The 12,970-nt window shown below is 56.9% G+C and overlaps 2 protein-coding genes across 5 annotated transcripts in view; one reads left to right on the plus strand and one right to left on the minus strand.

The window, feature by feature from the left end:
* The window catches only part of WNT5B (Wnt family member 5B), a 78,579-nt gene that overhangs the window by 29,791 nt on the left and 35,818 nt on the right, over positions 1-12,970 (plus strand). The window contains exon 1 of one of the 2 annotated variants that reach the window (XM_032473494.1): positions 11,043-11,878. The exons of the other annotated variant lie outside the window; for it this stretch is intronic. The gene's annotated coding sequence lies outside the window, so the exon portion shown is untranslated. Of the gene's footprint in view, positions 1-11,042; positions 11,879-12,970 lie in introns of those variants that run through there. 2 annotated transcript variants of the gene reach the window in all.
* Positions 1,016-10,305, minus strand: FBXL14 (F-box and leucine rich repeat protein 14). Of its 3 annotated transcripts, XR_004317260.1 has the most exons (3): positions 8,923-10,305; positions 4,225-5,665; positions 1,016-4,100 (listed from the first exon to the last, which is right to left on the minus strand). XR_004317260.1 is itself a non-coding variant. In XM_014552348.2 (2 exons), the coding sequence occupies exons 1-2, from the start codon at positions 10,114-10,116 to the stop codon at positions 5,570-5,572; spliced, it is 1,290 nt and encodes a 429-aa protein (XP_014407834.2). In that variant the 5' UTR covers positions 10,117-10,305; the 3' UTR covers positions 1,016-5,569. The 3 variants fall into 3 exon arrangements, 2 of the variants coding, with proteins under 2 accessions (XP_014407834.2, XP_032329375.1); XM_014552348.2 differs by having other exon boundaries at positions 1,016-5,665; XM_032473484.1 differs by lacking the exons at positions 1,016-4,100; positions 4,225-5,665 and adding an exon at positions 7,071-7,576 and having other exon boundaries at positions 8,923-10,302.

The raw sequence follows: 12,970 nt of genomic DNA on the forward strand, positions 1-12,970 counted from the left end.
GGAACCCTGAGCTCTGTCTCCCCGTGATGCTGGCCTTCCAGCTGGCTTTCCCTGCAGAGAGGGAAGTGGGGAGCACAGAGGTTCCTCCTGACAGTGATGGCCCGGAGGGTGGGGCAATAACAGCCACAGTCTGGGAGTGGGGCACGTCACCCTACAGCCAGCTCCGAGCACCACCCTGGGGGCCCATTAGCTAGGATTTCTGTCTCCCATCCGAGTCACACAACTGGAGAAAAGGGCCCAGGAAGGCTGCTTTTGGGGACAGCAGATCAAAGAACCCCCTCCAAATGGCTCTGGCTCCTTGGAGACCAGGCCAGTTGTGCTGCCCCCACCTCACCCCGTGTCTCTGCCTTCCGCGCCTGGACCCCTCGGCTTGGCCCGAGCGATACTGTTCTTTCCTCTGCCACCTCTTCTTTCTTCGGGCCGTTTCCCCGAGCCTGTGTTCGTTCCGTGTGTCACTGAGAGCGGCATTTTTCAGCCTGGGACGTTTTCTGCTTTTATATGACCTTCCTGGATGCTGGCAGGAACGGGGTCGGCTTCCTGCCTGGGCCCTGAGTTCCAGAAGCTTCCCTTTCCTCTCCTTCCCATTTTCTAACCACAGATGAGCTATGTCACCGTGCTGGTGTCTGCATCCTACTTGATGACACGGCGTGGCAGGAGCAGCCACGGGCACGTCCACCCCCACCCCCATCCCCACCCCCAACACGTTCCCTCCACACCTGCACCCTCTGCCCTTTGACTCTCTGAGGCCGGACCATCAAGGCCAAGATGGCAAGACCAGCCTGTCCCTTGTTGTGGCATTTGATGGAATCTGGCCGAGTTGGCCCAGAAGTTCTTTCCCTTTGCCTTGATCTCTGCCACCGTCTCCTAAGGTCTCTTTGCCGCGGGAGGAATCAGGTGCTCCAGCAGCCTTGCCTCTTCATCGGGGCTCTTGGCCCTTTCCCTTTCACAGACTCCTGCAGGTTCCATGAAGTTACTCATTTTGATCATAAAAACAACAAAAAATAAGTACTCCTAAGAATGTTTAAATATTTTCATTCTTCCTCAGAGGATTCTAGAGTTTTCATCACAAACAGTCTACTCTGTGCTTTTGTAATTTAAAAAGCCAGCGTGTTTGCTCCTCCTTGTTAAAATGGGTGTATTCATGTCTGACTGTGAACTGTTCCCCAGGTTGTTTCCCCAAACTCCCCCAACACGGCGATCTAACAGGGTTTGTATGAGATGGTCTTAAAGAAAAGCTAGAAGCTGACGTTGGTAAACTGTGGACCCAGAGAGGCGTAAGCACAGAGGTGCAGTGCGAACCAGGACCGAAGGGTGGCATCCTGTTGTGTAAGTGCTTCTGGGGGGCAGGGGGGCATTAGGTTTCAGTCTCTTACTTTTTTTTTCAATGGAGAGACTGGGGATTGAACCCAGGACCTCGTGCCCGCTGAAGTGCGCGCTCCACCAAGCTGTACCCTCACCCACCCCCAGAAGTTGAGGTTTGAGTCCCGTCCGGCACAAGATGCATCTGTTACCTGCTCCCAAGCCAGGTGCCCCCCATCCGGGCTCCCTGAGTGACTCCACTGACACTTAAAAACTCAGCTTCCCCCTGTTAGGCCATGTGAGCGCCCCCCCTCGCCAGCGCTGATGCTGGGACGTTCTTTGTGGGGAGGCGACCAGAGGGCACCTGTCAGGGTAGGTCGTGGCGCCCACGGGGCTGCCAGCTCGCAGGCAATGCTGCCACCTGCTGACAGAACGCAGGGCCCACAGGCTCTGTGGATGGAGAAACTGCCTCTTGCACGTGGAAGACAGATACGTAGCGTTTTGTGTTAACTTTACTTTTCCGCCTTAGAGTGGGTCCTGAAATCTTCCTAGTAAACTTGGGGTAAAGAAAAGCACAAAGCCGGACTCCCAGCCCTGACATCAGGTGGACGTGACCCCGGCTGCATCCCAGGGGGAGGGATCAATGGCGTGTGCGTGGGTGGGAGGGGGCTCGGGGGGATGGGGAGGTTGAGGAGCCGCCCAGGAGGAGGCAGGAGCGACATCCCACCGCTGCCTCTCAGGGAAGCGCAGTGCTTGACCTCTGTCCCCTCACTTGCGTGGTCGTTTCCACGTCTGAGGCAAGCGCGACGAGGGTGTTTGCTGCTGAATCTGGTGCCAGCTTGCTGCAGGGAATTTCCGCCGTGTGTCTGGGGTTCTGTGGGGGAAAGATAGGCCAGCTGCCTGCCTGTGGGTCACCCTGTGCTGACTGCCGCTTGTGGACTCCGAGCACGGCGGCCCGGCTTCTGGCTCAAGTGCACGGACGGGGGTCAGGGAGGGCTGGAAAAGCCAGCCAGCCGTCTAGTCCAGGCTTAGACAATCCAGGACCTTCTCTGCGTCCTACAGCAGCAAGCTGTGAGCTTCACAAAACCTGGAGCACAGAACCTGGCCATGCTGCTTTTGTAGATTCCGCAGAGACTGTCTAAATGTTGTGCATTTGAAACAGACTGGAACTAAACATTGTCACTTTAATTTTGTGTTTTCATCGGGTTTGCTCAAGGCACACCCGCTGGCCCTTTTTTCCTTCTTTTTTCTTGCTTTCTTCTTCTTTTTTTTTTTTTTTTGTAGTAGCTTATAGCAGTGGGCTCTCAGTTCTGAAGCTAGTTTAAAACACGGCAGGAAAAACACAACTCTCCGAAACGCCGTCTTCCATCTAAGAACGCTAGGAATTTGAGGGGTTTACCTGTGGCAACTCCTCCTTTACTTTGCCCACCTGTCCAATTTACTAAAGATTCTAAGGAGTATCAGGACTAATTTGGGGGGATCCCTCCCTATTTAGAGACCGGAGAGCAGAACAGAAGCTGGTAGCTGTTGCTACACAAGTGTACATGTGTGTTCATGAAGACGCGAGTTTGGGGTAAAGATTTCCTAAGGAGGAACCTCATCATGGACCTTTGTAGTAAATTCTTTCATCATCTTTTTAGAGGAGGAAGAACTATGCTTTGCAAGCCCTTTGGAGTAATTCCACACGATTTATAAAAAATTAATCTGGCCTCAACTAGTTCCCCATAGTCCATTTCCAGTGACTTGGACCCGGATCCGTGCGGGGTCACTGTGAACAGGCAGCACCCTGCGGAGGGCAAGGTCATGTGAAATGACACACGAGGCCCTTTTATTTTTTCTAGACAACAGGGATTTGTCCCTAACACATCTGCAAAGTCCAGACATTTTACCGCTGAGTGAAGACAAAACAGCCCATGTTCCCACGAGGTGGCACCTGGTGGTTGTTGGACGTGCGGGTCGCAGGGTGGAGGCCGTCCAGGCACCAATGGGTGGGTCTGCACTGCATGTCACCGTCTGTGACAGAGTGGTGCTGAGGCACTAGCTCTGGTGCCGAGGACAACAGGAGACGATTGGACCCCACCTTCAGGCCACCCTGGACCCCAGGCCCATTAACCAGCTCCTCACACGAGCTCTCTGGCTCCTTGAAAAACCTGTAATGCTTGTTAAGTAGTAACTCAACATTCGGGTTTTTCACTCCGAATGAAAACGACGTGCTCTCGCTCAGCTCCCTTCAGCAGCGGGGGTCAGCTGTTGGCCCCAGGACAGGCCCCCAGCCCCTCCAGCTTTGGGACCAGCCCGGGTGGCGGGTAAGGTCTGGGGCAGCTGCTCCGACACCCACCCACCCCGTCACCAGGGCACAGCCTCTTCCCCGTTGATGAAGTTGAATGTCCAGTGTCCACCAGGTTTCCGAGGCAGGGACAGCGCTTCCGCCCGGCCTGTCCGTGTCCCCGCCCGGCTCGCTGGTCACGCCCCTCCTGTGTGGCCAGGACGCTGCCCCGCTCACCAGTGAGAGCGGAGGACAAGGGCCTGGGGCATTTGTCCTTTACAGGATCAAAGTGGAAGACGACTGAGATCGTGAAGATGTTAGTCTTTAAAGAGGACGTGTGCCCTTCTCTGGGTAGCACTGGGCGGGCGGGGGAATCCCACTTCTGCTGTCTTGCTGGGGGCATGCTGACGTGCGCCCTCGAGGGCTGACCTCAGGCCGACCTTCTCTGGAACTGACACTGGAAGTCATGGTTTTGCACACATGCAGGTGCTCTGGGCGGGACAGGCCGCCCCACCAGGCAGTGGCCGGGCGACCCCTGGGAAAGAGGAAAAGACTGAAACCGACCGTTCGTGGAAACCGAACGTTACCAGTTGTCTGGAAACACCCGCTGTTCCGCCCGAGGCCTGCATGCGGGCTCTTAACTCCAGCTGCGCACTGACCTCGGTTCTAAATTTCCCTCGTCGGCACCGACTCAAGCACGGCGTCTCCCCCGACAACATTCACTTTCCGACAGACGTAACTAGCTGCTGCGATCTGAACAAGCACCTGACAGAACGGCGTGGCCTGGCGTCAGCTGAGGGCTGGCCGAGGCCTTCCGATTTCCAGCCCTGTGCGTTATTTCACCAGAAGCCTCATGACGACTCCTCGGGGGTCACAGTGCACACGTTTAGGTCTTGCCTCTATGAAAGGACCAAAATTCACTTTTTAAAGGGGGTGATGTCTGATGCAGGGGAAAAGGGCAGCAGAGAGTGAACCCCCGGTCACTCACTGTGGCCCCTTCGCCCCAGCAGAGCCCTGGAGCAGAGGGACAGAGCAGAGGCCCTGTCAGGAGTGGCATGAGGTCTCGGTTTCATTGTACAAATCTGGTCTCTTAATCAAGGGGGTCCTAGTCTTTGGAAACACCGTGGTCCCTGGGGTCACCCTTCCTCCTTTGAAAACTTGGGTTCAAGTTCTCTCAGTCAAAAGTGAAGGGTTGACTTGTACTCCAAGGCCGGCATCTAAGCAACCGCGGCAGGAAACCCCTGGGTGGGGGCTGGCGTGCCTCAGCCTACGTGCGTCATGCGTCCCTGTTCAAGAGGAAGCTCTCACCTTTGAAAAGAAATGGCAACAAAAGGGACACTTGCTTTTCCAGATCTTCGTTGTTGACGCGAATCTTCTTCACTATGTGAGGTTGTACCGTTAAGTCAGGCCGGCGCCTCCTCGGCTGGGCCGCCCAACGTGGGCTGCATGGCGTGGGCGGGGCTGTGCAGGAGGCTGTCCTCGGCAGGAAGAACCGCGCAGTGACGCCCAGCACCCTCAGCTGGAGGCCCGCCGGGGCCGGGGGTGGGTTGCTGCAGAAACGGCCCGAAGGCCGCAGCGCACTTAGGCTCGGTGTCTTCACGGCGACCTCGCAGGGCTCTCGCCCCGTGACACTTCGGCAGGTCCGGGGGACCTTTCTCGACGACCACGCAGAGGCTCCTGTCAAGGTTTCCCGCTTCTAGACGAGAACGTCCACGCCGAGTCCCTGTTCGGGCTTTTCAGTCCTGACGTTTCTGCAAATGCCTGCACCAGGTTTTGCGCTCAAGTGCCTTTCAACGTGCGCACCTCCCGCAAAGTGCGTATCCATGCACGTTCTCAGTAGTTCTATTCCTCAGAAGCATTTCCTTCCATTCTTGTAGGTATGGTGATGGCAAATCCATTTTTATTCCCTTTTAAATGATGTCCTTGGCATAAGCTTGTCCATATGGTGTTCAAACCGCCACCACTTGCTTCCGTGAGGTCGCCTTCCTGGAAACCAAGGTGCGATCAGTAAGCGAGCCTTCTCCTGGAGCAGAAGGGAGCTGGACTGGAGTCCTGGCTCCCCTCGGTGAGCGGCTGACTTACGGCAAGCAGTATTCTGACCTGGAAAAGAAGGTACCTTTGCAGCAGGTTGCTTTGAGTTTCACAAGTACCAGGCAAAGCACACCATAGGTTGTCAACCCAGATTCCCTTCTTTCCATCCAGAAAGGTTGAGGGATCAGCAGTCAGCCTTGACAGATGAAGGTGAGAGGATTATCCATCTTTCCCAGAGACCCTCCACATACATTCTTAAGTGTGTCCAGTTCAGGATGAGGACACTGGACCCACGATTTTAACTTCCGAACTCGAATTTTCCAGCCTTTAGTCAAGCTTGTATGTCACCTTTCAAGTAAAAACCAAAACAAAGTAGAAAAGCAGAGAACCCCCTGGTGACAGCTGGCAGGATTACTTTTTCATATTAAAGCGTGTGAGCGCAGAGCCTGACACGGAAGGTGCCCAGATTTTCACTGACCAGCTCTGCACAGCCAGTCTCTTGGAAGGAAACAGTCTAAGAGCTCCTTTGCGCGCGGTAGCGGCGACCGCTCAGCTAGAAAGCTGACCCTAATTCAAGGTCCCTGCACGCATTTCTTCCCCCCAGGCCAGGCCATAAGCTCTGTAACCTAAGAGGGAGGAAAGCGAATCCGCACCTTCCCCACCTTCCCCGAAGAAAAGGAAGATGGATCTAGCGTCAGGCTCCATTAGACCCACTGTGATGTCTCTCCAAGAAGGAACAATGTGGCTTTTGTGACAACCCCGAGCTGCAAGTTTGGAAACTTGACAAAACAACCTTACCCGAGAGAAACCTGGTCTGAGCTCTCTTCCTGGAAAGAGGTGTTGATCCAGGAAAAGTTTTATGCGACTCTTATCAGCTCCTCCTGAGATCAGTATTGAAAAAAAAACCTCGGCGACAGTGGAGGCAGACCTGCATGAAACCAGGACTATAACCCCACTGTCTGGGCGTTCACTCTCCTCGGCTTCCACAGCCCCAGCGCGGCTGTCCGACTGCTGAGTTACTCTTTGCTGGAATTGTTGGCATTCATCTGTCTGCCCCGAATTCAGTCAAAGAACCCTCACCGGAGTGGATCTCAGCCTTAGCACTGCACATGCTTAAAATGTAAATATGCAAGAACTCAGGCGGCCTCCCCGCCCCCGGGAAAGTGGTCCAATAAGCAGGGCTGGCCTGGCGGAGAATGCTAAAGAGGGCTGGGGCCTCCTCCCCTCGCCGGGACCCCCCCACACACTGGGAGAGTCATCTGCATGGCTGAGTGCCCTGACCTTTCCCAACAATGGCTGCAGCCCTACCCCACCCCAGCCCCATCCACACCCCCCCACGCCCACTCAAGGGCCCAGAAACCCAGCTCTCTTCCCACTTCCACATCTCATGACCCACTTCTCGAACATCCCCCCTAGATCTCATGTCCACACAGACAAAGACTGGCCACCCTGGTGAAATTGTGACTCTTACAAGTCTGGTTTAAGAAAAGTTTCATTTTGTTCAGTTTCTTTAAATTTCCATGTTGTTGACAGTTTAGAACGAAAAATGATATATATCTCCATTCTAATCACATTCTAGAAACAGAACATTTAGATGTCAGTAGTAAACCTTATACAGGATAAATTTTAACCACGAACTTTACTCACACCACACAGGATGCACCGGACTCTACACCTTACACTTTTAGAGACACAAACAGCACCTCCTACTTTGGCATGGACCCAAACACACAGCCTTAAAAATAATTCACAGATACAAGGCTTTTGTTTTTTTTGTTTTTGTTTTTTTTTTTTTCAAAAACATACTTCATATTTCCTCTTTTATTATATAAATATCAGTTTAACCTTTTACTGTAAGAATATAAACGTTTTAAGAGGATCTTTGTTATTATTTATACAAATTCACAAACAGTACAATTAATTGATAAAGGTCTCTGGGTTTCTTTAACTCCATGGTCTCGCATGTTGCTCTGGAGGATTCTAAAAAAATAAACAAAAAAATCCAACAGAAATATACATCCTACTGAAAAGTGATTTTTTTAAAAAGCCACAAGTCCCAACCCCCACCAAACTAAAGAGCGTCGTTTACTCCTCTGTTTAGAAACAATTTTCAAAAACCCACAAACTCCCATTTTTATGAACAGAACAGAGAGAAGACGTGGATTTCCGTCTGCTCCCCTCCACAGTACACCCCCAGGGGCGAAGTCAAGTCTGCCCCTCTGCTCCGACAGGAAGCCTCGCTGCTGGGACCTTTTCGTGGGGAAACTTGGAAGAGGGTGGGGGTGGGGCAGAATTTGCATATATAATCATCATTTTCAATACACAATCTGCATCTCAAACAAACAGACCAAAAAAATAAAAAACCAAACCAAAAAACCAGTTCAACTCTCACGTCTCCCACACATTTGTGCTATAAATTAAGTCAAGATTTAGGAACACCGTTGGGCCCTCACATCCCTATGGACAAGGAGAAAAAAGAAAATTATGGCCAGAATGTGCAGAGAGTACAATGGATGGATGGGGTTTGGGAAGAAGCCAAAACAAAAAAGATGGACAAACCCAATGGGCATCTTTCCAGTCCAGGCACACAAATGTTTCACTCTCAAAATAACTCTCTCGTAGAATTCCAGGGCTTCAGAGAAGAAAGTAAACTAAAACGAGGTAGCCAGACAAATATATATATATGTATAACTTATATATATATAATATATAGAATATATTCAGCAGAAAAAAAGGGGACCATGTCAAATTTCTTCAAAAACTAAAAAAAAAAGACAACACAAATGGGCTGAGTGAGGAGCTGTAAGAGAGAGTGACTGGAGAGCCTGGGATTAGCTACAAAGTGGACGAAGGGTGAAAAGGCCGTTGTAGTCGGGTTTGCTTTTATACATTGCAAAATAAAAACCAGATCACAGTATTGAAATGAAAGCTTAAGTGAAGGCAGACATTTTCCTCAACTCCCCGGGGCTGAAAGGACTGGTCACTCCCCGCCCCCACCCGCCCCACCTCCATTTCCAAATGCGGCGCTGCGGGGAGACAGTGGCTCCTCCGCCCTTCAGACCCCTGCAGGGCGGAGTGGGTGGTGGGCAGCGAGTCCATCACTGCATCCTCAGGGAAAGGGGGAGAGTGGGGGTAGCAGAAGGGCCCCGGACGCAAAGAGGAGGCGGGGAGGGGTGGGGAGGCGGGGATGAGCCCGGGGCTGCGGGTCACCGTCCTCACCGCACCCGGCGCAGTGACCTGGGTTTGCGTGTAAGTGTGGAGGGAGCGCGGGACCGCAGGACGAGCAGGGCGGGACGAGGGGAGTGGGCCTGCCGCCCTCACCTGACCTTCTCACTGTCCGTCATCTGCCAGAGGCCCAGGTTGAGCACCTTGAGGCAGGGCAGCTGCGTGATGCGCTCCAGGCCGCGCTTGGTGATGCGGGTGCAGCCGTACAGGTCTATGCCGGTGAGCTGGCTCAGGTGCTCGGCGATCAGCTCCAGGCCCTTGTCCGTGATGCGCACGCACTGGCCGATGTTGAGCGTGCGCAGCCCGTGCATCTGCCGCACCATGCGGTTGATGCCGTCGTCGCTGATGTGGCAGGAGCAGAGGGACAGGGACTTGAGGCCGTCCAGCCCCTGCGCGATGTAAGCCAGGCTCTGGTCCCCCACCTTGTCACAGAAGGACACGTCCAGCCCCGAGAGGCGCAGGCTGCCCATGGCCAGGTGCATGATGCCCGTGTCACTGATGTTGTCGCAGGAGCGCAGGTTGAGGCTGCGCAGGCTGCCCATGTGCGACAGGTGCAGCAGGCCCGCGTCCGAGATGCCCCCGCAGAAGCTGAGGTTGAGGAGCCGCAGGCCCGCCAGCCCCCGGGAGATGTGCTTCAGGGAGAGGTCCGTGAGCTTCTGGCAGTCCTGCAGCGTGAGCTGCTCCAGGCCCAGGCAGCCTTCGGCCGCGCTGCGCGTCATGCCGGCCAGGTGCCCGATGCCCACGTCCGAGAGGTGGCGGCAGCTGCGGAGGTTCAGGCTCTTGAGGCGCTGCAGGCCCCAGGCGATGAGCAGCAGGCCGGTGTTGGTGACGTTGCTGCAGCCGCCCAGCTCCAGCACCTCCAGGCCCTTGAGGTACTGGGCTATGCGGCCCAGGCTGCTGTCGGTGATCTGCTTGCAGAGGCTCAGGTTGAGCGCGCGCAGCGAGCCGATCTCCTGCACGAACGCGTGACCCAGGCCGTTGTCGGTGAGGTTGTAGCAGCCGCTGAGGTTGAGGCTCTCGATGTTGGCCATGCCCTGGATCACGTAGCTGAGGCTGCGGCGCAGGCTCAGGATCTGCACCCGGCGGATGCCCCGGGCCTGCAGGCTGGGGAACAGCGACGGGTTGGCCCGGCGCAGGTGCAGCTTGGCCTCCACCCCCCGCCACACCGACTTGTGGTAGGCGGCGTCCCGCCAGGCCGTGCACACCTGCGCCGCGCGCCCCTTGTCGCGCACGTCCAGGTAGCCGAAGATCATGGCCAGCAGCTCGGGGAACAGGCACGAGATGTGCGTCTCCATCTTCCTCCCCGCGGCGCCGGGGAGGAGGCGCGGGCCGCGCTCCTGCCCGAGCGACGAGGCGGCTGACCGGCCGCGCCGCGGGCCCAACGGACGCGCCTCCCGCCTTCCGGCTCGGCGCCGCTCCTCCTCCCGTCCGCGCGTCCTTCCTGCCGCCCTGCCCGCCCTCCCCGCCCGGCGCGCTCGGCGCTCACATCCCGGGCGGGCGCCCCCGCGGCCCGGCCCCCGCTGGGCTTAGCCCCGCCGCGCCCGGCCCGCGCCGCCCCGCCGCCGCCGCCGCGCCCCCGGCCGCATCCTCCGGCGCCGCGCGGGCCGGGCTGCGCGCTCGGGCTGGGCGCCGGGAGGCTGCGGCCGCCTTTGTCCTCGCCCGCTTTTCAAAGCTGCCAGCGGGCCGCCCGCACTCGGCCGCCCCGGCGGGGGGACCTCGGCCCGGCGCGCGCTCGGCCCCCGCGTCCGCGCGCGGGGCAGCGCCGGCCGGCACGGAGCGCGCGCGCGGAGCCGACCCGGGGCGAGCGGCGGCCGCGCCGGGGGCGTCCGGGCCGGACCCGCTGCTCTCCGCGCCTCCGCGCCCCCGCCCCCCGCGCTCCCCCGCGCGCGCGCGATGGTACGAGCCTGCGCGCCGGAACTGCCGGCGTTGCCCTGGAAACCGAGCGCCGGCCCGCCGCGGGTTAACCCTGTGCGCGCCGTCGGGGCGCCGGCCGTGCCGGGCCGGGCCGCCGCTTCCGCCGCCGCCGCCGCCGCCCACAGGGAGCCGGCGGCCACGCCCGGTCCGCGTCTGGGCTCCGGGCCGCCGGGTCCTGGACCTCTCCGCCCGGGCCCGGCCCCCGGCCCAGCCTCCCACCCCGCTCCCTTTCTCCTCCCGCAAGACCCTCCTGCTGCTCGGCGTCCGCCCCGCGCCCCCCCTGGCTCCGCGGCGCCGGGCCCCCACCCCGGTCCTCCTCCGCGGGCGGCTTCCCACGGCTCCGTGCCCTGCGGGCTCGTGCCCTGAACGGCGGAGAGACGCGGCTCGGCGCGCCCGTCCCACAGCCGGACGCGGGCCCTCCCAGCCCTCGCTCTGGAGCTGGCCGTGACCACTTCCTTCTAGCATGTTCCGGGTGTTTCCAGACGCCGCTGCCCGTGCGCGCCCCGCGGCTCCTGCATCAGAGCTTCCTCCGCTTCCGCACTTGGCCGCGCGCCGGCGGCTGCCCCGCGGCTCTCCGCCTGCCTCGCGCCCGGAGAGGCCGCCGCGCCAGAGCCCTGCAGGCGGGCGATGTGCGGGCTGTGGCCGGTGTATGTGCGCGCCACTGCAGACCTACCTTTTGATAAAATAGAATGGCGACTGGACCTGGTTTACGGTGCTCCAGGGATGTCTGTCGGCCTGCGAACTGTGTTCTGTGGGACCACGGAGGCTCCATTCTAGGATGTGACTCCCGGGTCTTAAATGCCCAGAGAACAGGATTTCAGAGCTTCCTTTAAACTGCCCCTAAACCAGGAATTTTTGAGTCAGGAAATGACCCGCTGTCTTTTTAATGAATTTATGGATGCAAGACAACCTGATTCCGCATTCAGAAAAGGAAGATGGCGTCATTGATTCTTTGAGGACCTGAACAAGGTGACCAGTGGGTGCCGTGTGCAGTAGATGAGGTCAACTTTCGGCCACTTCTCTTTTGCCCAAGAGACCAGTGCTGAACCGAGTGAGCCCAGACTCACTCAGCGTCTCCACCCACCTCTCCTGTTCCTAGATCAGGAAATGAAGAAGCAAAGTTCTTCACCCACGTGGCACATGGTGAGAGGCCCAGAGAGTTTCATACCCCCTGAAATCATGTAGGGTTGTGTTGGTCACTCGCGGGTTCCACACGTGCTGTGACAATGAGGGTCACTGTTCCGGGGCACATGTGGGTTGGCACTCCTCCCCTGGGGCGGATCTGTGCTATGCCATGGGTCTCCCCATCACTGCTGCCTAAACTTTTGCCTTCAGCGCTCCATGCAAGTGGCTTTTCCTGTTGTTCTGTGGATGTGTTTGTGTTGATCTCAAGTGCTTAATCCAAAACACCTTAATCCTACCTAGCACGGAACACAGTGCTCCACCGCATACCAGGGGCCGGCGGGGGGCTGTGTAAAGGAGGGCTGAGGCGAGAGAAGGAGCTTAGCTGGCCTGCCCCGGCTCCAGACAGGCCACTGCTCTCCTGAGAAGTCCTGCGGAAGTTCCTGGAAGCACTTTCCCTAGAAGCTGACCCCCTGCTCCTCGTTCTAGCAAAACTTTTTTTTCAGTCGAACTCTAGAATTTTACTCATACAGGGCCTTTTGCTGAAGGCCATCAAACATACACTGTGAGGATTCTCAGCAATATGAGTTTTTCATGTTCAGTAAATAGGAAACGCCAAGAAGCAGCAGGTGAGCCATCTCGGGGCACCAAGGGAGTACCTCCCCTTTCTGGTCTCAGTTTCCTCCTGTTACACGGGGCAGACGGACTGGACAGTCCGCAGGGATCCTTGCCACAGCAAGTCCCTGTGAAACCAGGAGCCTCTCTGAGTCCCTCTGTGTCCTCAGTTGCTCATTGTTCAAATGCAGGCCCGACAGTAGGGATGGCTCTGCACGCACTGGCTTCTTGGGGGTTTTGGTTTTGGCTGTGATTTGGGACAGAAATCATAGACCAGAGTCTGATTGTCTGGAAAAGATGGATATCGACCTAGAAGACCTGTGGGGAGCTGCTCGTTCTGAGCGCGCGTTGAGGTTTTCCTGTGTGATTCAGCAAGCTGTAGCCAAGGTGGAGTTGTTTTCTGAATGAGCACAGAACTGCAGAAGCAGAGGACATAGTTCTGTGTGGAGAGGCACCAAAGCTTTACCAAGAATTTTGAAAACACTTGTTTTTCAAATA

The sequence above is a fragment of the Camelus ferus genome, chromosome 34 (assembly GCF_009834535.1).
Source record: "Camelus ferus isolate YT-003-E chromosome 34, BCGSAC_Cfer_1.0, whole genome shotgun sequence".
NCBI classification, from domain to species: domain Eukaryota; kingdom Metazoa; phylum Chordata; class Mammalia; order Artiodactyla; family Camelidae; genus Camelus; species Camelus ferus.